The sequence below is a fragment of the Macaca thibetana genome, chromosome 7 (genome assembly GCF_024542745.1).
Source record: "Macaca thibetana thibetana isolate TM-01 chromosome 7, ASM2454274v1, whole genome shotgun sequence".
Classification (NCBI taxonomy): Eukaryota; Metazoa; Chordata; class Mammalia; order Primates; family Cercopithecidae; genus Macaca; species Macaca thibetana.
The window spans coordinates 105,035,267-105,058,624 of NC_065584.1; the positions used below are offsets into that span (position 1 = coordinate 105,035,267).

General features: G+C 39.6%; 1 protein-coding gene across 15 annotated transcripts in view; it reads right to left on the reverse strand.

The window, feature by feature from the left end:
• The window catches only part of AKAP13 (A-kinase anchoring protein 13), a 352,869-nt gene that overhangs the window by 60,750 nt on the left and 268,761 nt on the right, over positions 1–23,358 (reverse strand). For 8 of the 15 annotated variants that reach the window (XM_050797966.1, XM_050797967.1, XM_050797968.1 and 5 more), the window contains 6 exons: positions 22,945–23,010; positions 20,621–20,813; positions 15,245–15,353; positions 7,782–7,904; positions 3,021–3,075; positions 51–183 (listed from right to left, as the gene is read on the reverse strand). In XM_050797966.1, coding sequence (XP_050653923.1) covers positions 51–183; positions 3,021–3,075; positions 7,782–7,904; positions 15,245–15,353; positions 20,621–20,813; positions 22,945–23,010 — 679 coding nt within the window. The remainder of the gene's footprint in view (positions 1–50; positions 184–3,020; positions 3,076–7,781; positions 7,905–15,244; positions 15,354–20,620; positions 20,814–22,944; positions 23,011–23,358) is intronic. The other 7 variants (XM_050797981.1, XM_050797976.1, XM_050797975.1 and 4 more) reach the window with 3 other exon arrangements.

Below are 23,358 nucleotides of genomic sequence, written 5' to 3' on the forward strand. Positions count from 1 at the left end.
ACTGAGGACCGACTACAGTGATCACAAGCAATGCCCACAGTGATACTTACTTTGCTCTTCTTGCTGCTGGACATTTTATTCTTGATGTAGCTGAATGTACGACTGACTTTTGTTGCACTCTTCCATTCAGAATCTTTCTTGAAGAGGCTTTGTGGCGGGAAATTATAGTTCTCTTCTGTTATACTAAATAAAACAAGAAGATTGACTTTTTTTTTTTTTTTTTTTTTTTTTTTTTGAGACGGAGTCTCACTCTGTCGCCCAGGCTGGAGTGCAGTGGCACAATCTCGGCTCACTGCAAGCTCCGCCTCCCGGGTTCACGCCATTCTCCGGCCTCAGCCTCCTGAGTAGCTGAGACTACAGGCGCCCGCCACTGCGCCCGGCTAATTTTTTCTATTTTTAGTAGAGACGGGGTTTCACCATGGTCTCGATCTCCTGACCTTGTGATCCGCCCGCCTCAGCCTTCCAAAGTGCTGGGATTACAGGCGTGAGCCACCGCGCCCGGCCTAAGAAGATTGACTTTTTTAAAGGACTACAGAAGTTAAATAAATGTGAAGCAGAATAAAAGGTAGATGAAGGTTGCTGAATGGCTTTTTATAGAACACAGTATGCCACAACACCCAGGTTCTGTTATCAAAACTTGGCTAAGTTTCCTTAGATCCATCACTAATGTTTTTTTGCTCACCTGTTTGTTTTGGAGACAGAGTCTTGCTCTGAGTGGTGTGATGATAGCTCACTGCAGCCTTGAACTCCTGAGCTCATATGATCTTCCTGCCTCAGCCTCTAGAGTAAGCTGAGACTGAAGGCACATGCCACCACGCCTGGCTATTTTTCTAATTTTTTTGTAGAGATGGGGTCTTGCTATATTGCCCAGGCTGATTTTGAACTCCTGGCTTCACACAATCCTTCCACCTCAACCTCCCAAAGTGCTGGGATTATAGGCGTGAGCTACCGCCTGGCCCATTTTTAATGTTTTAATTATGGGTTTTCAGTGATCTCATGTTAAAAAGAGCCTGTCAATTATTAGATAATTATTTTGTATGGAAATCTATTCATCTACAATAGCACTCAATCTACAAACTCCTTTGCAACAAATGGGCGCTTGAAAGGAAACCCATATATGTAGCAGAATGACAGGGTACTTGCTAATAGGAGTTGCCAACCAAGGAGTCTTATGACTGACCACATATCCAAGTTCCTTAACAGTACAGATCACAACTCTTTTCTAGCCTTTGGGACGCTGGACAATCAGGACTGTGGACTGGTCCATGCAGCTAGCTTCAATTTTAGGAGGGAACGTACTAAGTAGCAGGTAGAATTGAGGCAGAGTGTTGAAAGATCAATTTTAGGAGTTTTATGTAGATTCAGATATACTGATCTACCTGTTTGAGAAGGCTACATAAAATCTAAGTCCATCCAAGATGGACATGTTCTGACTTAGGAAATTTGCAATGGTTGATTTTTTTAAATGCTGGGCATTTGGGCCGGGTGTGGTGCTTATGCCTGTAATCCCAGCACTTTGGGAGGCCGAGGCAGGCGAATCACGAGGTTAGGAGTTCGAGACCAGCCTCACCAACATGGTGAAACCCTGTCCCTACTAAAAAATACAAAAATTAGCTGGGTGTGGTGGCATGCGCGAACACAGGAGATGGAGGTTGCAGTGAACCGAGACTGTGCCACTGCCCTCCACCCTGGGCGACACAGTGAGACTCTGTCTCCAAAAAAAAAAAAAAAAAGCTGGGCATTCGAATAAACAATCCGTTACATAGAAAAGGCATCCATTTATACTACACTTTGCTTAGGTGTTCTAAAATAGTTATTTTAGACGGTTCCCACAGAACAGCAGTGATTGCCTCTAGGGCCTCTGTGAGAGGGCAGGTGGCAGGCAGAAGCAGCACCATAAGGGGTCCTGTCAACAGTCAAAGTTTATTTACATATGTGTTGTTTAAAAAACAAAGCAGTCTGTTTTTAAGATAATGGGGAAATGGTATGAAAGCCACTGCTCTAGAAAGGAGAAAGAACAAATAAGCTGTAAAAGCAGTGCAAAGAAAAGCATTCATTGCAAGCGTTCTGAATCAGAATCATAACTGATGCCTCTGTGAAAAGGCAACTCAGAAAAAACTGCAGGGCAGCTATAGGAACCCGAATTATACTTCAAGTAGAATATTCCGTCTCATAAGCATGAAAACTGAAATTAAAATAATGAGTCAGAACAGAAATCTTTTGCTTGCTGTCAAGTAAAGAATCAATTCGTGGCCGGGCGTGGTGGCTCATACCTGTAATCTCAGTACTTTGGGAGGCCGAGGCAGATGGATCACCTGAGGTCGGGAGTTTGAGACCTGCCTGACCAACATGGAGAAACCCTGTCTCTACTAAAAACACAAAATCAGCCAGGCATGGTGGCGCATGCCTGTCATCTCAGCCACTCAGGAGGCTGAGGCAGGAGAATCGCTTAAACCCAGGAGGCGGAGGTTGCAGTGAGCCGCGATCGTGCCATTGCATTCCAGCCTGGGCAACAAGAGCGAAACTCTGTCTCAAAAAAAGGAAAAAGAAAAAAAAAGAAGCAATTCATTTACTCTGACAGAGCTGTGTACCATTTACATGTATACAGAAGAAAACAGCTTTAAAGCTTAAAATAGCTAAGAGTATTATAAACTGCACACACACAGAGACACTAATATGAAACAAAATGTAGTTAAACTGTTAGATTTAGGAATGAAAAATCCCCATAAGCAAAGTGTGCATGAGTTCATAAAATCAAATAATAGTGTACCCTCACATCAATAAATACAAACCATTTTTATCACGAGGATAGTGTAATTAATCAAAGAAAACGATTGAAGACATTAACTTTAAGAGATATAGCCTTCATGATAAAACCACCTTAATCATTATTCCAAATTTATCACTCAAAGAAGAATCCGATGAGCTCAATTAACTTAGCTTATGTAATTAAATGGCCTAAGAGATTTTAAATTTTCTTCATTTCATTTCTGGAAAAAGGAGTAACAAGTTTATAGTACCTCTCAGTCTGATTAGCACTGGTATTGTGGAAGGTACTGTGGAAGGGCCGTGTATCTAGAAAACAAGGCAGAGGAAAAGTTAGAACCAAAAAATTTAACACATGACAGGTAGAATATTTATAAATTCACAATGACATAGCTAAAGCAAAAACAGCATATGAAAGTCAGCACATGGTACCTCCTCCTTCTAAAGGTTTGAAAGAAGGAAAAATTAAACTTGAAACCCTCAAATTAGAACCAGAAGTAGGCAGTGAATTTCTCATAAAGCAAGCAAGTTTAATCCGCGACTCAAGTAATTGAAAAGACTCAAAATAACTTTTCTAATGCTTAAACATATACGAAGCAGGTTTAATTCCAGTTCTTAACAATCTTAAGTTTGCACAAACCATCCTTCTGAGATGACATCACAGGAAGAATATAGAATAGGAAATTAAATGTCATATTTTATCCCTGCTAATACTGCTTTTAAATGTTTCTATACTAAAGATCTAGCTCATCTCTAATATTTTCATGAGAATTGCTAGAAAAAGATTAGTAACCAGGAAAGAGCATCAGAGCTGGCTTATCAAGTCTTGACCCTGTCACTAATTTGGGATGAGACCTTTGGACTTCATTTCCTCATCTGTGAAATGAGGGAGATAAAACAGATGGCAAAGTCCTTTCCAGGCTAATAGAGATAATAATGAATGAGGCAGATGCATACTTCTTCCTTCCACAACTACTGGGCCACAAACTGCTGCAGATCATTAAAATTCTAAGACTATGTTAGATAGGGCAACATGAAGAAAAAACAGAAGGAATATTATCATTATTTTGATCTACCACATGTTAATAAAGGTTGAGTTACTGAAGACTTAGATGAGAGCAAGGCCTCAGTTACAGTGATAAATGATTTTCAGTTTTCAGGAGATCAGTTACAGAACTATTTCCATGTATATTCCAGGGAAATAAAGGTTACCCTATATCACTATTGTAACGATTTAGACAAAACACCCTCCTTTTTCCTTGAGGTTGGTTTCAAGGATCTCTGAGACTACTCTGAGCCAAACTTTAACCTGATAATCTGACAGAGACTTGAAGATGTTCTACTACCAGATAACCAGCATTTGGGCCAGGCACAGTGGCTCATGCCTGTAATCCCAACACTTTGGGAGACTGAGGCAGGCGGATCACTTGATGTCAGGAGTTCAAGACCAACCTGACCAACATGGTGAAATTCCTTCTCTACTAAAAATACAAAAATTAGCCAGGCGTAGTGGTGCGTGCCTGTAGTCTCAGCTACTCGGGAGGCTGAGGCAGGAGAACTGCTTGAACCTAGGAGGCGGAGGCTGCAGTGAGCCGAGATCGCTTCACTGCACTCCAGCCTGGGTGACAGAGCGACTTTCTATCTCAAAAACAAAAACAAACGAAAAAACTCCCAGATTACCAGCATTTGAAGCTCTTCAACTCTCAAACTGTTTTGGATTCTGAACAGAAATCCAAAACTGTAGTTATTATTTTTATTATTATTAAAAATTGTTTTTTAGAAACAGGGACTTGCCATGTTGCCCAGGCTGGTCTTGAACCCCTGGGCTCAGGCAATCCTCCTGTATCAGCTTCCCAAAGTGCTGGGATTACAGGTGTGAGCCACTGCACCTGGCTAAATTTAAATTGCCAACAAGTAGGAATAATACATAAGAAACCTTAAATTCTAAGTCTTCAAGAGATTGCCTTCCGTATTTTTTTCCCTTTTTCCCAATTTGGGGTTCTTCTTCTATTTATTTCACTTACGACACATGGTAACAACAGCCAGGTGAGAGGGAAAGATTAGCAGAATAAGAATATCTGGGATTCATTTCCAGGTTCCATATAATCTAGGTATAAACTATCAGCATTTTAATTTCATGATGTCTCAGTGTACTTAAAAAAAATCAAGAGGATTTAAAAAAAAATCAGGGGTTTTAAAACTTTTTCTGCCCAAGGAAACTTCAGTGATATAAGCAGCATTAAATTTTCTAAGCTTGCCTGGATTCTATTATATATTTAAGCAATTACCTAGTAAGTTACCACCCTAGTAATATGAACTAAATAAAAATAAAATTCATAATGCAAAAAAATACCAACCAACACAAAACCAGGCCAATAATAAGCTTCCAGTAGATATCTGTGGAATAAATTAAAAACTGAACAAATATGTGATTGAGTACTAGGAGAATCTATGACTCCTACAATATTTTCAACTTCTCCACTGCTAAAAATTTTAGTTAAGTTATAATGACCTTTTAGATGTGGTTCTGAAAACAGTAATTAATCCACCAGTGCCTCTGAAATTCCTAAAGTGTCATCAAGTTTTCAGAGCATCTAAGAGTAGAAAACAACCAATGCTACTTCCATGACAAAATTATGGACAAAAGAAACGAAACGAAACTTGTCATTAAAGTTAGCCTGCAAAGTATTATTGTGGGTAAATAATATATTTCAACTAGATTATCTTTCAAGGCATGAAATAACCTGCAGATTTATACTACAGCCAGGAACTTCAGGGTGGAACTACTGGATGGACACAGTCGAATATTTTTCAGAGTGTGTTCCATGGAACACCAGTTTCATGAAATGTATACAGTGCTGCACATATTGTGGTTTCCTAGTTAATACATTTGGGAGAAACAGTATATTGAACTCTGCCTTGAAAATCCACAATGTAACACAACATTAGCATTTTAAACCTTCTTAACCCAGAGTTGCCTAAATTTACTAATATTTGGCCATGAACCAACCCCTCCCTTCTTTTGGTTCTCCCTGCCCACACACAATTCTTACTAGTATTTTTGAATTTAAGGAACACATTTTGAGAAGATATTTGATTCAAAAGTTTCTGCAAGCTTCCATATTTTTAAGGTTCCATTGTGTTGGATTAACTGAGTGACCAGTGCTGTTATAGGATTATAATTCTGTATTAGCAGGACCTTGGCTGCTGCTGTTGTTTGTTTTTTTTGAGATGGAGTCTCACAATGTCGCCTGGGCTGCAGTGCAATGGCACCATCTCGGCCACTGCAACCTCTGCCTCCTAGGTTCAAGCGATTCTTCTATCTCAGCCTCCCGAACAGCTGGGATTATAGGAACCCGCAACCACATCCGGCTAATTTTTTGTATTTTTAATAGAGACAGGATTTCACTATGTTGGCCAGACTGGTCTTGAACTCCCAACCTCGTGATTCGCCTGCCTCAGCCTCCCAAAGTGCTGGGATTACAGGCGTAAGCCACTGTGCCCGGCTGGGACCTTGGTTTATCTGTCATGCTGACTAGGCTACTTCCCAGTATATTACAAATACTTTGATTTTTTTTTTTTTTTTTTTTGAGATGGAGTCTCACTCTGTTGCTCAGGCTAGAGTGTAGTGGCATGATCTCTGCTCACTGCAACCTCCGCCTCCCAGGTTCAAGCAATTCTCCTGCCTCAGTCTCCCGAGTAACTGGGACTACAGGTGCCCATCACTATGTCCAGCCAATTTTTTGTTTTTTAGTAGAGACAGGGTTTCGCCATGTTGGCCAGGCTGGTCTCAAACTCCTGACCTCAAGTAATCTGCCTGCCTCGGCCTCCCAAAGTTCTGGGATTAGAGGTGTGAGCCACCGCATCTGGCCTATTACAAATACTCTGAAATGAAACAGCTTTGACAATTTCTGAATACCCAAAGTTACAGGGGATTTTCACAACTTTCCTCCTATTGCAACTGGGATCATCTTATTCTGTGTCTATTTTTCAAACATGTTTTATTAGTGAAAAATATACCAAATCTTTAATAAGGCCTCCATTTAAAAGCAAATTAACTGTCTTACTGTGCATAATGCATTTCCCTTTAGGAATAGTGTGAAAATGCCAGCTTGAGCAACACTTAATACTGCTGAAACTTAGAATCAGCAAGTGGTAGGGAATTGGGGTGCTTAATCATACGGGTATGGTAATTGTCTCAGACTCATAATACTAGTTATGTAAAAACAATTCATTATTTAATTTTCTATTATAAGTGGTTTCTCCACTAAAAGCAATCCTGGAATATTCTAGAAATCTTCCACAATTGAAGACAGTAATTTTCATGAAGGGGGAATTTATTTCTTTTCCAAGTTTACTTAAATTGATACCTTGTAAAGTTTTTATACTAGGCATTATCAAGAAAGAATGTATTCATTTGAAGCCTACAGTTTATCCAAAGAACTGAAAAAATAAAAGTTCAAAAGGAGAGAGAAAGTAGGAGATAAATACATATATAACTCCCTCCCTCTAATCCACAGAGTCTAATCTTAAAGGAAAGGTATTTTTAAAGAAATGGTCTGAAAAGGAGAAGAAAAAAAGTGTAAAAATAGCTTTTAAATACCACAGATGAACATCTAGATATCTGTCCCATGAGACAGAACAACAAAACAAGGAAAATAAAATTTACATTGTGAAATAAAAAGTTTTGTGAAATTAGCACACAATACTATTACAGAGTACACAATGGGATGGGAACACATCCCCTACACCTTTGAGGGTATCTGTGTGCTGGAAAGATGTCTTGTGCCCTGGAATCAGGAGGCCAGTGGCTCAGTGTTAGTACTACACAGAAGACAACAAATGTTCTATCCAAACCAATTCTCAAAGGCAAGCATAAAGACAAATGACTTACAAAGGATGGCATGCAAGGGGCTAAAAGCCTCCAAACAATTTCTTAGTACCAAGCCTACAGCATTTTCTGAGCTGGTCAGACCTTCAAGAACAGTCACTGGACACCAAAGTTGCTTACTTACTATGCAACTCCTCCTCCTCATCACTGGAATAAGAAGAGCCAAGAGAAAAGAGAGTTTTAGACTTAAGGAGGAGCGGAGAGATGCTGATGGAGATCCGCCTTGCTGGCCGCATCTGCTGCTGAGCTGAGGAGGTTCACAGAAGACATTAGAGCATGCACAGATTACGCCAGGACCTTCAGCATACGGGGAAACAGTATAATGTCAATGGACTATGTGGTTCCGGGAAATGGTGAATGATGTAATAATTTGTTTACATTCTCATCTCCATTTCTGAATATACAGAATTCTAATGCAGTTTCTAAAAAATTCGGCTAATAAATACATACCTGTTAGATTATGAAAACGAGAATGATCACAATTCATACCTGGGGTTCTCTTTCTTAAAAGTATACTAAAAACATCTACTAGTGGTGTTCCTCAGGATTCCATATCTGGCTCTCTTCTCCCTCACCCCAAATCTCCTCATTCACTCTACCTCTTAACGACAATCTGCATACAAGACACTGGTGAGTCACATCTTTCTAATCTGGAAGCCAGATCTCTCTATTTAGCTCTAGGCTCATTCCTCTCCCTGCTCACCTGTGGGTGGATGTTCCACAGGCAGCTACAGCTCCAAAAGCAGGTAAGTGAACTTATATTTTCCTGCAGAACTGTTCCTCCTCCTGTGTTCCTTCACTTAGTGAGTGGTACCAACATCTAACTCATTACTCAAAACGGAAACCTGGGCACCATCTCTGAATCCTTATATCACACTTCACTCAGGCTTCTTCACTTTGTCTTCTAGCTCAGCCTCTATTCCTCCCCTATTGCCACTGCTCTCTGCCTTGGTTTAGGACATGGTCTACTACTGTAACCTGAATCCTGCAAAAGCCTTCTATTGGCCAGACGTGGTGGCCCATGCCTGTAATCCCAGCACTTTGGGAGGCCGAGGCGGGCAAATCACGAGGTCAGGAATTTGAGACTAGCCTGGCTAACATGGTGAAACCCCGTCTCTACTAAAAATACAAAAAATTAGCTGGGCGTAGTGGCAGGCACCTGTAATCCCAGCTACTCAGGAGGCTGAGGCAGGAGCTGAGATAGCGCCACTGCACTCCAGCCTGGGCGACGGCTCCGTCTTAAAAAATAACATAACATAACATAACATAACAAGCCTTCTACTGATCCAATCTCTCCTCCCCATAGTTAGCCTGAAGTGTTCTAATCAATTATTGGATCAATTTAATCAACGTAAATGATTCCATTTCCCTCAGGTAAATGATTCCATTTCCCTCAGGCAAGAGGCCGAAATTCCACAGTCTTGCTTTCTACATACTAATTCACCCAGCTAATTCCCAGTTTCCTTCTGGTCCAAACTTTAATATTACTTCTCCTCAGTCAGCCTTCTCTGACCCCTTAGGTCTGTCAGTCCTATAACATCACATGTTTAAGTTACTGCATTTCCCATTTTCTATTAGATTCACTTGTTCTCATCTGTAAATGTGGTGAGGAAAGCAACCCTACCTGTGAGTTCTCCCCTCTCCTACCACTGTCTAGCCTGGTATATGGAAAAGAGTAGATACTCAAATATTTACTCGATAAACACATTAATAAACGAACTTCCCTTTATCCGACTTTCTGGAATCTCAATGTCCTAAATGAAATGAGAGAAAAAGCCCTGTACCTATCTAATATGAAAGCAACTCCATACCCCAGATAAATGCTAAGTGACATCACTGTTTGCTGTTGCAGCCACTACACGTAATAGATCAAAGAAATGTTGGTACAAGTACACACTAGTTTGTCAGGCAGTGACAGTCTTGTGCAAAAGTAAGATACTACTGTGTGTTCTGATGTGCCTCCAAATGTGAAACGGATTTACAAAATGAAAATGAGCTGCTCCTATTACCCAGAATCTAAGAACATCCCTTTCATGCGTCACAAAATCATAGATCATAAGGAAAAACCTTAAGTGATGAGTATCTAGTGTATCCCTGACAAACAGAAATCTCCAACATATATATATTATATAAAGGAAATGTTCTGGTAACATAACAATTCAATTTTATAAGGTATTTGATTTAAAGTTTATATTTCATATGTATTTAATGAACACGCAAGTTTTCCAGTCTTACAATTTAATAACATCAAAAAGAAGTCTGATTACATTTTTGTTCTGATGTATTTGTCAATGTTATCTTTTCCAAACAGAACTGTGCTAAGAATATATATATATACACTTTTATATATATATATATATACACACACACACACACACACATAGATATACACATACTTCAGTAAATTTCCATCACAGTTAGAGAAGAAATCCAGGAAACAGAGATAAAATATCCTCAATAGCACTGATGCCTAACTTTCCAGAGGCCCACCTTGATCTTTGGTCACACAGATCCTTTACCTTTTTAAAGATCTGGTACAGATATATAACTGCCACAGTTCAGCTCTCAAGACGGCCTTAGCTGTCATAGTCTAATGCATGCCACACAATTACAAGTTACTGCTCCCATCAAAACATGCTTAAGAAACTTGGCAAACTCACATGCCATAAGCGAAGTTATAAAAATGACCCCAAGGGAAAGTGCCCTTCTTTGTGATACACATAGAGTATTCCTTCTGAAATGCTTGGGGTCAGAAGTATTTCAGATTTTGAATTTTGGAATATTTGCATATATATGATGAGACATCTTGGGGATGGGAACCACATCTGAACATGAAATTCATTTGTTTCGTATATAGCTTATATACATAGCCCAAAGGTAATTTTATATAATATTTTACATAATTTTGTTAAGGCCTCATACATGGAATTTTCCACTTGTGGCATCATGTTGGTGCTCAAATGGTTCAGATTTTGGAGCATTTCAGACTTTCAAATTAGGGATGCTCAACCTGTAACACACCACACAAAATGAAGGGGAAAATGAAATCTCATTAAGAAGCATATGAAGTTAAAACATCTAATGGGTCCAATACCCCTTTCAACATATCACCACTAATGTGTTTCCAGGGATGTAATCAAGCAGATTATTATTTGAAGCATCTTCTGGGTGGGAGCAATGAAAAGGTTAAAAATACAGCCATAGAAAGGGATCATCTGGGCCGGGCGTGGTGGCTCACGTCTGTAAGACCAGCACTTTGGGAGGCCGAGGCTCGAGACCATTCTGGCTAACAAGGTGAAACTCCGTCTCTACTAAAAAATACAAAAAAAATTAGCCGGGCGTGGTGGCAGGCGCCTGTAGTCCCAGCTACTTGGGAGGCTGAGACAGGAGAATGGCGTAAACCCAAGAGGAGGAGCTTGCAGTGAGAGATCCCACCACTGCACTACAACCTGGGTGACAGAGCCAGACTCCGTATCAAAAAAAAAAAAAAAAGATCATCTGTCATAACTGAATTCTATACATGTAAAAATAAAAAAATTTTTTTAAGTTCTATCAAGAAACCATCTACATTTCGCAGTACAGTGGGAGAAAAAGGCCCCACACAATCTTTCTCTGATGCAAGGAGGAGAAATGCTGTGCACACATTCCATGGAGAGGTTTCCCTCAGGGCAGTCCTCACAGGCACCAAGCCTCATGACACAGCCAGCACCTGTGCTACTGCGACCCCCTAAAAAATGGCCGGCAAGTCACGCTCATCATATCTCACCCTTCAAATCAAGACAGTAAGTCCAAGACAGGAGGCACTGCAGCTTTTCCCGTCCTCTGTGGTTCCTAAAGAAGCTACTGCTTGCCTGCTCTCCACCCCAGAAAGTGACACAGAAATATTTTAGTCACCCTCTCTACTCAGTATTTTCCTTTACATCAATAGATTTTTTTAAAAACAGATCCCAGCTTAGAAATAATGCTACAAGTTTGACTGTTTTTCTAATCCAGCAAATGACCCAAGAAAAGACATTCTGGACAACAGCTCAGTGGAAATACATTTTCAGAAATGCTCAAGTTTTACTGACAGCTGTGATAAACTGTGGTCGAGGCAACTAATAATTTCTTTAGAAGGAAAAAGAGCACAGGTAAAAGCTGGAAAGCAGTGAGATTAGGATGAGTTTAGAAAACATTCTGTTCCTAAACAAGCACGCTCACAATAAACAGCCAAGTGCAAGACAACAAGAGACAATGTTCTAGCAATGGTGAGCAACGTCTAACCTTGTTGAAGCTCTGGGCAGAGAAAAATGGACCCTGGCGCTGTTCCGGTTATTGTGAACAATCACACTCCACAATGACAGCATGTGCTCATTATGTGACAGAAAATATGCTATGGACTTCAAATAAAGTCAGATTTAAGCCACATCACATTATCATCCCCATTTAACAGCTGAATTGAGGCAGAGAGTTTCAGTAACAAGCTCAAAGTAATACAGCCACTAAGTGTGCTTAAAATATCAGTTAAAATATTTTAAGTGTACCAAACATTTTAGGCTTTAAAAATCACGGAGGATTTTAACTATTACACTATTTCAGTTAGGGAGAATATGACCATAGATGAATCATGCTAAGTATTTAAGTGATTTGGAATTGAACACTTGAGTCTGGAGCAAATTATGAAATATCCAGTTATCCCGATGCTTAAGGCATACCACACACACTTTAACACAAGTTTTAGTCTTCTCTTCAGTCAGAATTTTAACATTTCCAAAATGATGTATTATGTTTCTAGTGTAGAATAACAAATACAGTTGGGAAACTATTTTAATTGTATATAGGAGGAACTAAGGAGAAACAGTGACATTAAGGTTGATGGGTCCTTCTGTTGCAGCATATGGTATTAGAAAGGTACGTGGGGCTAGCTATCATTCCAGTCTGCATGAAATGCACGCTACAAATCAGAATGAGGGTATTATATTTGGATGAAAGGTGTAAACTCTTGCTTGAAGCCCTACTTTTGACAGTAGTCTACTACTGAAATCAGGTTCCCTAGGTGAGTTGAGCAGAAAAATTATCAGCAATGGGAAGAAAAGCTCTGTGTGTCAGAACCTCTAGAATAGTGCTTTTGGGAGTTAGCTGTATTATTTATAGTGTTTGGATAGCAACTGAAAACACAGTCCAAAAGCACCTTGCTTTGTGAAGGAAAAATAATGAAGTGTTTCATCCACAAGGAAAGAAAGTGGGTCACAAAATATAGGAAAAAGGTCTCTCTTTGGGACACATTCTGTTGGTACTAGGTATCTGTTGCTGTAGAAGTACAATATCCTCTATGTCATGATGCTTGCTGGTCACAGAAGGAGGGCACACTGAGCTGAAATGTCTCACTTAGAGAGCCTTCCTGGCCTTTTCTGGCTACTGAGTGCTAGCATTCTGGCTTATCAAATTCACTGCAAACTATTCAATTGTAATTTCCATTCTATACAAGCCAAACCTCTAACTCAAAGCCAAATTAAAAAAAAAATCAAAACAAGCAAAAACAGGAAAAGCTATTTCTGTCACAGTTCTGGGGGACACATCTTTGAAAATAAGTCTTCATTAGACACCTTTTGTCAAGTAGGCTAGATTTGTACTTGAAATATTAATCACATGAAAACAAGAAAAAATTTAACAGAATCATCCATTATGTCTCTCTCTCTCTCTTTTTTTTTTGAGGCAGTGTCTCACTCTATCACCCAGGCTGGAATGCAGTCGTGCCATCACAGCTCACTGCAGCCTTGACCTCCTGGGCTCATGATCCTCCTGCCTCAGCCTCTGAAGCAGCCGTACTACAGGCACGTGTCACCATGTCTGGCTAGAATCATCCATTATGTCTTAATTCCACTGTGAAAATTTTAAAAATTAGGATTCCAGTAAGTCATGAAGTGAGATGGAACATCCCATAAATACAGGGCATCTGCTTCTCAACTCTTAAACTGAATTATATCAGGGAATAATGAGGAAACCCCAGAAACACCAGGAGAATGTGTTTATTTCCTTGGCTTCAGCCTCCAAGACACATGCTCTTTCAGCAAAGAACATAATGTATCACTCACTCCCTCTTTGATGAGAATTTAATCTTTATATCCAGATCCCACACAGCAACTACTCATAAAAAAATCAACATTTAAAAAATAAAAAATGAGGCTTCTCAAAGAACAAGTTGCTTTGTGACAAAACAACACTGATCCAATCCAAGTATGTTTCTGAGCATCGCAAGGCCCTGTGCTTATGGGTGCCATGACAGCTCTACATAACTTCCATCGCCAGTTGATCTGAACCTGCATACAGGTCCACTAACCCCTTTCAGATGTAATCCTACTGGCCCTCACAGAACTAAATCTCTGTCTCAGTCTTGCTTTGTCCTTCTTGAGCTTGACATTGTTGAAAAGCTCAGGTCAGTTACTGTGCCAGTTTTCTCCACTGACAAATTCATGAACGACAGGGATCAACTGAGGAACTTTTTAGATTAAAGAGGTCTAAAGAGACATGACAACTTAATTCAATATATGCTCTTAGACTGAATCTTGGACCCAGAAATAAGTGAGAAAATTTGAAATCTGAATAAGGTGTGCATATTAGATAACATAATTTTATTGACATTAATTTCCTGATTTGGATAATTATACTATGGTAATATAGTATTATCATAGTATATAAGAGTATAAGGTACTTTTATATACTAATGCTAGCACTCAGTAGCCAGAGAAGGCCCGTATATGGTACTCATATACTATGGTAATATAAAAGAATATCTTTGTTTTTAGGAAATATACACTAAATTAGAGGTGAAGGAGTGTTACGGATACAACTTACTCTCTCAAATGTTTCAGAAAAAATCTTTAAGGGGAGTGACAAAGAGAGGGGGAGAGGCTGGTGAAACAAGTATTCTAACATTTGAAGACTAGAAGTGAAGAATACATGGGAATACTTTGTACTATTTTTGCAATTTTTTTTCCCCAGTGAACATTATTTATAACTATTTTTCAAGTCTAAAATTACTTCAAAATAAAAAATGTTTAAAAACTGTGTCTGGCTGGGCGCGGTGGCTCACACCTGTAATCCCAGCACTTTGGGAGGTCAAGAGGGGCGGATCACGAGGTCAGGAGATTGAGACCATCCTGGCTAACAAGGTGAAACCCTGTCTCTACTAAAAATACAAAAAATTAGTTGGGCGTGGTGGTGGGCGCCTGTAGTACCAGCTACTGAGGCAGGAGAATGGAATGAACCCAGGAGGTGGAGCTTGCAGTGAGCCAAGATCGCACCACTGCTCTCCAGCCTGGGCAAAAGAGCGGGACTCCATCTCAAAACAAAAAACAAAAAACAAAAAAAAAGTGCCCACAAATACAATAAACTTAATGTATTATGGATATTTTTAGGTAGCAAAAGGAGGAAGATCTCATGATGAACTCTATGTCACCTTTTCTGTTTAAGTGCTAAGCCATTCATTCAAAGCAGCAGCAAGCAAATTTTCGCAGGTAATGTTATTAGGCCTTAAAGTGAGAAAAATAATAGGAACAGTGGTTAAGATTTAATATATTTAATTTTTTTAAAAAGTAGTATACTCACTGTCCAATCCAGGATGGCTGATTGTCATTAATGAGATGGATTTTGTCAATGGAGAGGAAATGGCGGATGTACAGTAATTAAATCCCTGCTGCTTAGATCTGTGACATATCTGTGAAGTAAAAGAGTAAAGAACAGGTTATGTAAGCATATGCTCTCATATTTCTAGGTAAGCATAAAACCTTATAATTAGACCTACATAGTAAAATAAGGCAGTACAGAAGGGGGTGAGAGCACAGGCCTTGTGGTCAGACAGACATAGGTTAAAGTCTGCTCCTGCTACTTAACAGCTGCTCAATTTCAGAAAAGTTACTTAGCTTTTCTGAGGCTTAGTTTTCTTATCTGTAAAATGGGGATCATTAGAGTATCCATTCTTTACAGTGGTTCTGTATCCCTCATAGCACCTAACAATGTTTCAAACTTAGTAAGTACTTAATAAATATCTACTGGATGCATAATCACATAAAAATAATTTCACTGGAAATATCAAACTACCTACAATACTTGTTCTTTGAAAATCTAAATACTCCTTCATACAGATATAGTAGAATATTGGTAACAGTATTCTGATTTTACTTTATTTATTATTATTACTTTTTTAGACAGAGTCTCACTCTGTCACCCTGGCTGATGGCATAATCTTGACTCACTGCAACTTCCGCCTACCAGTTCAAACGATTCTCCTGCCTCAGCCTCCTGAGTAGCTGGGATTACAGGTGTGCACCACCATACTCAGCTAATTTTTGTATTTTTAGTAGAGATGGGGTTTCACCATGTTGGTCAGGCAGGTCTCAAACTCCTGACCTTGTGATCCGCCCACCTTGGCCTCCTAAAGTGTTGGGATTACAGGCGTGAGCCACCACACCCAGCCTATTTTTATTTTTGAGACAGAGTCTCACTCTGTGGCCCAGGCTGGAGTGCAGTGGCATGATCTCGGCTCACTGCAATGTCTGCCTCCCGGGTTCAAGTGATTCTCCCGCCTCAGCCTCCTGAGTAGCTGGGATTACAGGCGCACACCACCACGCCCAGCTAATTTTTTGTATTTTTGGTAGAGACAGGGTTTCACCATGTTGGCCAGACTGGTCTTAAACCCCTGAGCTCAACTGATCCGCCCGACTCAGCCTCCCAAAATGCTGGGATTATAGGCGTGAACCGCCAGGCCTGGCCTCTGGTTTTAAATAATTGGAATATTGAGATTCAAGTAAAGAGTTTTAAGGTCACAAACAAAGCAACAATGTATCTGGAAAGAAGCCTAAATCTCTTCCCTATCCTCTTCTAAGATGATACTGATTCTACATGAACATAAAGGTAACTGAAATTTGACAATTTAACTCTCAGTAAATTCACAGCAGCTTTGAGACCATGTAATCCAACCACCTGTAGAAGTTCCTGGTACAATATCCCTGAAAGACAGTTGTCTAGTGTCCACTAGCACACTTCTGGTGATAAGAGCCCATTCCTGGCCGGGCGCGGTGGCACACGCTTGTAATCCCAGCACTTTGGGAGGCCGAGGTGGGCAGATCGTGAGGTCAGGAGATGGAGACCACGGTGAAACCCCGTCTCTACTAAAAATACAAAAAAATTAGCTGGATGCGGTGGCGGGTGCCTGTAGTCCCAGCTACTCAGGAGGCTGAGGCAGGAGAATGGCGTGAACCCGGGAGGCGAAGCTTGCAGTGAGCCGAGGTCGAGATCGCGCCACTGCACTCTAGCCTCAGCTACAGAGCGAGACTCTGTCTCAAAAACAAAAACAAAAAAAACAAAAAAAAAGAGCCCATTCCAATTGTTAACTGACTTTATCATTAATCCCTTCCCTTCACAGAATGAAATCTGCCTCCTTATGACTCACACATGTTGAAAGAGAAGCAATGAAAAATCCGTTACTAGCATGAACTTGACTCAATTAGGCCAGACTTCTGATTATTTAGAGCTTGTTTCATGTGTAACCATGGCAGCTGAGGTAAACAGTTGCTATGTTTCAAATACAACTGTGAGGTCTAAAAAATGACCTCAGTGAAAAAATGACCTCAGCAGAGACTTTTAACAGGAAGTTGGCTGCAGGCAACTCATCCAGATCAGAATGATACAAGCAGCTCAAATACCCACTCTGAGGTTCCATACAAGATAAAAACTATGGCTAAGTAGAGATTCCAGGAAGGCTAAGCATAGCAAGGCACTAAAACAACAACTTAATCTAGAAAGACTGAATCAGAAAGTCCGCTTCAGAAAGACAGTCCATTTTTAGAAACACATCAGTGGTAGTAATGTCTTACTAAAATGCAGGGTTATCTGTCAAATTCCTGGAAACATCCATCTCAGAAAATAAACAATATTAAGAAAATTAAATCATTCTTATTTCCTCATTAAAATTCACCTACTCCAAAACCTGGAAAGAAGCAGTGAAATTAACAGCCAGGAACTCTGAGTTTAATACTGTTTAGCTAATAGCCACTTACACCACCTTAGGCAAGCCATTTAAATGAGCTTGAGCTGAATCTGAAGGGATATATGGGTCTTGATCTATGATTGTTTACAAATCCACAATTTTGGTATTTTACCTTACCTTGCACATGATTTCCAAAGGATTCTATACATTTGAAATGCACTTTATTTTAAAGATTTTGTTCACTGGTTTATTTACCGTTAGCAAAGCTGTGCTCAGTAGCCACCCAATAATTGTTCCTATTTTTTCCTTCTTTTTTCTGTTACTGTTAGGCTGAGTAAATCTAAATCACTTGCTTCAACAAGCATATTCTTCATATTCTTATTTTTTCTCTTTCTGAAGTATCAGAACAAGTAGAAAAAATTTTTAAAGGGGCAAAATTTACTCTTCAACTGATTTTCATTATGCCTAAATCTCTTTATTCGTCTGGTCTCACACAAGCATAAGTGCTACAATAATTACTAAGATAATCCTTCAGTGTCAAGTTTATATTTGGTCATGTTAGTGCCTTGTAGTAGGATACAATAAAAAATTAAACTTCTACACAAAGTCCTACTCAGCAAATCAAGGAAGAGGTTGTCAACATTTTTGTTTAATTAGAAATGTATTATTAGATTTTTGCCCCAAACTCCAGTCATCTATTCCAAAAGGGTTTTTTTTTTTTTAATTATAAATGTTTCATTTGGAGGAAATAAGATGTATCCCAGAATGCTTTCATAAATTAATCAAAGTCTCCTGGCCCAAGAGGAAGAGAAAAGACTTGCAGTAAGGTACAATGCTATAAAAGCCTATCATTCAAATTCTCAAAACCTTCCCAAGGGATTGTCAAAAGTGGTAAGTGATAATGAGGACACCCAGAAGATGAGAACTAAGAAGTCACTTTGATTTGGCTGACAAGGAAATCCATGACCTTCCTTGAAGATGACCTTCAAGACAGGAGTTTCAAGAGAGTGATAGCAGCAGAAATTAAGATATGATTAGGTGGTGATAAAGAGAAGGCAAGGGCCAGGAGCAGTGGCTCAGACCTGCAATCCCAGCACTTTGGGAGACTGAGGCAGAAGGATCACTTGAACTGGGGAAGTTGAAGCTGCAGTGACCTGTGATGGCAACACTGCACTCCAGTCTGGGTGACAGAGTGAGACCCTGTCTCTAAATAAGTAAATAAACAAATAAAATTTTAAAAAGAGAAGGCAGGGAGCACAGATACTCTCTTAAGAATTCTGGTAGGCATCAGAGTAAACAGGCAACCCATAGAATGGGAGAAAATTTTTGCAATCTACCCATCTGACAAAAGATCTGGACAAATATCCAGAATCTACAAAGAACTTAAACAAATTTACAAGAAAAAAACAAACAACCCCATCAAAAAGTGGGCAAAGGATATGAACAGACACTTCTCAAAAGAAGACATTTATACAGCCAACAGACATATGAAAAAATGCTCATCATCACTGGTCATCAGAGAAATGCAAATCAAAACCACAATGAGATACCATCTTATACCAGTTAGAATGCTGATCACTAAAAAGTCAGGAAACAACAGATGCTGGAGAGGATGTGGAAAGATAGGAACGCTTTTACACTGTTGGTGGGAGTGTAAACTAGTTCACCCATTGTGGAAGATAGTGTGGCAATTCCTCAAGGATCTAGAACTAGAAATACCATTTGACCCAGCAATCCCATTACTGGGTATATACCCAAAGGATTATAAATCATGCTACTATAAAGACACATGCACACGTATGCTTACTGCGGCACTGTTAACAATAGCAAAGACTTGGAACCAACCCAAATGTCCATCAATGACAGACTGGATTAAGTAAATGTGGCACATATACACCATAGAATACTATGCAGCCATAAAAAATGATGAGTTCATGTCCTTTGCAGGGACATGGATGAAGCTGGAAACCATCATTCTGAGCAAACTATCACAAGGACAGAAAACCAAACTGCATGTTCTCACTCAGGTGGGAATGGAACAATGAGAACACCTGGACACAGGGCAGGGAACATCACACACCAGTGCCTGTCGTGGGGTAGGGGACTGGGGGAGGGATAGCATTAGGAGAAATACTTAATGTAAATAATGAGTTAATGGGTGCAGCAAACCAACATGGCACATGTATACCTATGTAACAGACATCCATGTTGTGCACATGTACCCTATAACTTAAAGTATTAAAAAAAAAAAAAGAATTCTAGTAGGGAAGGGAAGGAGAGAGAATCAACAGACATTTCCTGGAAGGTATAGTAAGAAAGTTTTTTTTCCTACAAAGGAGAAACTTGGGGTATGTTTTAGAGAATTGGGAAAATTAATAACGATATGTAGCATATTTCAAGATTCATTTTACTATTGAGATGGTAAAAGACGGTCTCAGATAAGAAGGAAAAACTCAATTTAATATCCTGGATACTTTCCTAATTTTAAAAAGTGTGCCTTGATGGAATATTTAAATCTATGCAGATTAATGGCATTCTTTATTTATTTTTTTTCTTTTTTCTTTTTAGAGACAGAGTCTCGCTCTTTCACCCAGGCTGGAGTGCAGCGGTGCAATCACGGCTCAATGCAGCCTTAAACTCCTGGTCTCAAGTAATCCTCCTATCTCAGCCTTCAGGCACAAGCCACCATGTCCAGCTAATTTTTAAATTTTTGTAGAGATGGGGGTCTTGCTATGTTGCCCAGGCTGGTCTTGAGTTTTCTGGGCTCAAGTGATCCTCCTGCCTCAACCTCCCAAAGCACTGGGATTATAGTCATAAGCCACCATGCCTGGCCCTTTTTAATTAAGTGCTAAAAACTTGGTTTAGTGCTAGATTAAGTATATCATAAAATGGGTAAGTAATCATAGCTACTAGCCTTATACTACCAGAAGCCTTGCCTTCTATGTTCATATTTTGTGAAATACATTTTTTCCAAATTAGACATATTTAAGACTTACCTGCTGATCAAACATCCTATGCTCTCTCTGGCCTGACTCCAGATCCTCTTCCGAAAGTGACACCAAAGAGTCAACCCGTTCCTCATCACCGAATGGGTGTCTGAGCTCTTTGGCATTTGCAGAGCTTACTTCTAGAGATGAGGATGGCTTGTTTCCGACACCAGCTCCTCCTGTCAAGCCTTCTAGACTGAAACTGAACACAGGGCACAAAAGTTAATTCATTCTATTTCTGGGTCTCAAAAACAGAGGAGGACACAAAATCCCTTTGGGTGTATCTCCCTTGTTCATGTATTATTTCTATGTCAGCTAGCAAAACTGTCTAAAAGGGCATAGCACAAAGAATACCACCTACCTTTCCTCCACAGATCTTGGAATACTGAGAAAGAATACTGCACTTAGATTTTCTTACCCCATTAAATTTATCCAAATGTTGAACCACCTAAGATCACTTCTCAGATATTTTTCAATATACTATACAGACAGACCATAGTTATCGGATACTTTATAAATGTTTTTCCTTGATCTAATTAATCTTTGTGAATCTAACTGTACTAATGCCAAGTAATTAAATCTCACAGAGAAAATATGAGCTTAAGTAACTTTCAGAAGGCAAACTGGGTAACTTGCCCTTATGTCCATTAAATGGACCTTTATAATTTTACGTTCAAGTTGACCTTTATAATTTTACAGGTATGCTTTCACCCCAGAAAACCCAAGTGTTACTCATGAGTGTTACCATCTATTCTATGCACACCTGGCCAAACAACTGCTGACAGACTTCCCGAGAATTGTTAGTTGCAACAGGCACATATAACACCTTAATGAACAAATGCTGAAAAAGCAACCAGGTCTAATAGTAGAAAGAGCTGTAACTTTTTGCCTGGATATTGGTAAAGGGAACAAAGGCAATCAGGATTTGGCATTTTAAAGAGGATTCCTCCAAGAAAGATTCTGTGGTTTGCAGAATGAAAAGCATTTTCAGTAAGCAGAAGGCTACAGAGACAGGTTAGTGATTTAACCTCCTTGGGTTACTAACTAGAATAATTCACATCTGTTACAACTGCAGCGGAAACTTCTTTAAAATAACCAAGATCTCAAAACGTAGCTGTAGCTGACGATGTTCTCAGCTAACAATGAGCTGGAATTCAATTGGAAGGTATACTAAAGCTACTCAGTTATCTCCACTCAAGGAAAACTGTACAGAAAATTGCTACAATTAAGTTCATACCTACCAGTCCAGGACTTGTATTTGCTTTTTAAATTTTTTATTTATTTATTTATTTTGGTTTTGTAAATCACTTATTATGAAATGAAGCCATATATATCTCTATTTTCTCTAGTAGGTAAATTAAACAAGGGATATGTTTTTCTTACTTCAATATAATAGAAATCATGACTAACTACAAGTAAATGTCTCTGTAAACCTCATTTTCTTTCTTTTCCTTTTTTTTTTTTTTTTTTTTTTTTTGAGACAGAGCCTCCCTCTGTTGCCCCGGCTGGAGTGCAGTGGCCTCATCTTGGCTCACTGCTACCTCCATCTCCCGGGTTGAGGTGGTTCTCCTGCCTCAGCCTCCCAAGTAGCTGAGATTACAGGTACCTGCTACTGTGTCTGGCTAATTTTTGTATTTTTAGTAGAGACAGGGTTTCACCATGTTGGTCAGGCGGGTCTCAAATGCCTGACCTCAGGTAATCTGCCCACCTGAGCCTCCCAAAGTACTAGGATTACAGGTGTGAGCCATCACACCTGGCCTGTAAAACTCATTTTCAATACCAGGGATAAGAAGAGGGGCTAAGTGAAGAAGAAATTACTTGAAAAGCCTAAGAAAACCAGATCTATGCTTATTGCAAAAGTTAATCCTGAAAATGTTTTAGTAATCAAATCTGGCTGTTCAGTTGAGACAAGAATATGAAACGACGAGGAGTCTCCGAATTTGGAATCTACACAGATTGGTGGATTTAGAAGCATAATAGAAATCAGTACATCTTATTAGCTGCCTTGGTTCTTTGATTGTTTTATTCAGGATCCAAGAATTTCTAGGATCTGAAAATCAAGACAGGCCAAGACAGAGAGAGATAAATCTGTGCAGAAAACATCAAATCTATGGCCATTTGAGACATAGAGGATGCATCACCTGACTCTTAGGCTGTATCCCCTCAGTTGAGTTAGTGACACCCATAGCAGAGGCAATGAAACGCTGTGCTCACAGACAAAGCAGGCTGGCCATATGCATCCCAGCCACACAGAAGCCAGCTCCAAGCCAAAAGCCCTGATGGCATATTTTATGGTTCCCCATTTGGTGGCTGGACACATAACAATATCATACCTTCTGTAATTAAGATCAGCACTTAGGCCAGCAGAGTACTGCACACCAGAGGGGCACCAGCTCATACTGGGGATGACATCAAAGACAGAAACAGAAATGCAGGGAGAAAAGAGGAAACAGGGATGGAGTTACTAGGTTTAAAAACGAAGGGCATAGTTAAGAGACAGACGAATTTATTTGTTCAACAAAAAATTTAGGAATGTAACACTGACAATTTTTAAAAAGGCTAGAATAAAAACCATAGAAACTTAAAAATGTTTTATTCTTGTCTATATAGCACTGTGGAAAAGACTGTGGGTTCTTTACAGTATCACCAGTTCAACCTGAAACCCAAACATTCCTTCTAGTGAACCCGTGGCAACTACCTATGGCTCACTCTTCAGACATGAGAGGTGTTTCAAACTCCATCATTGG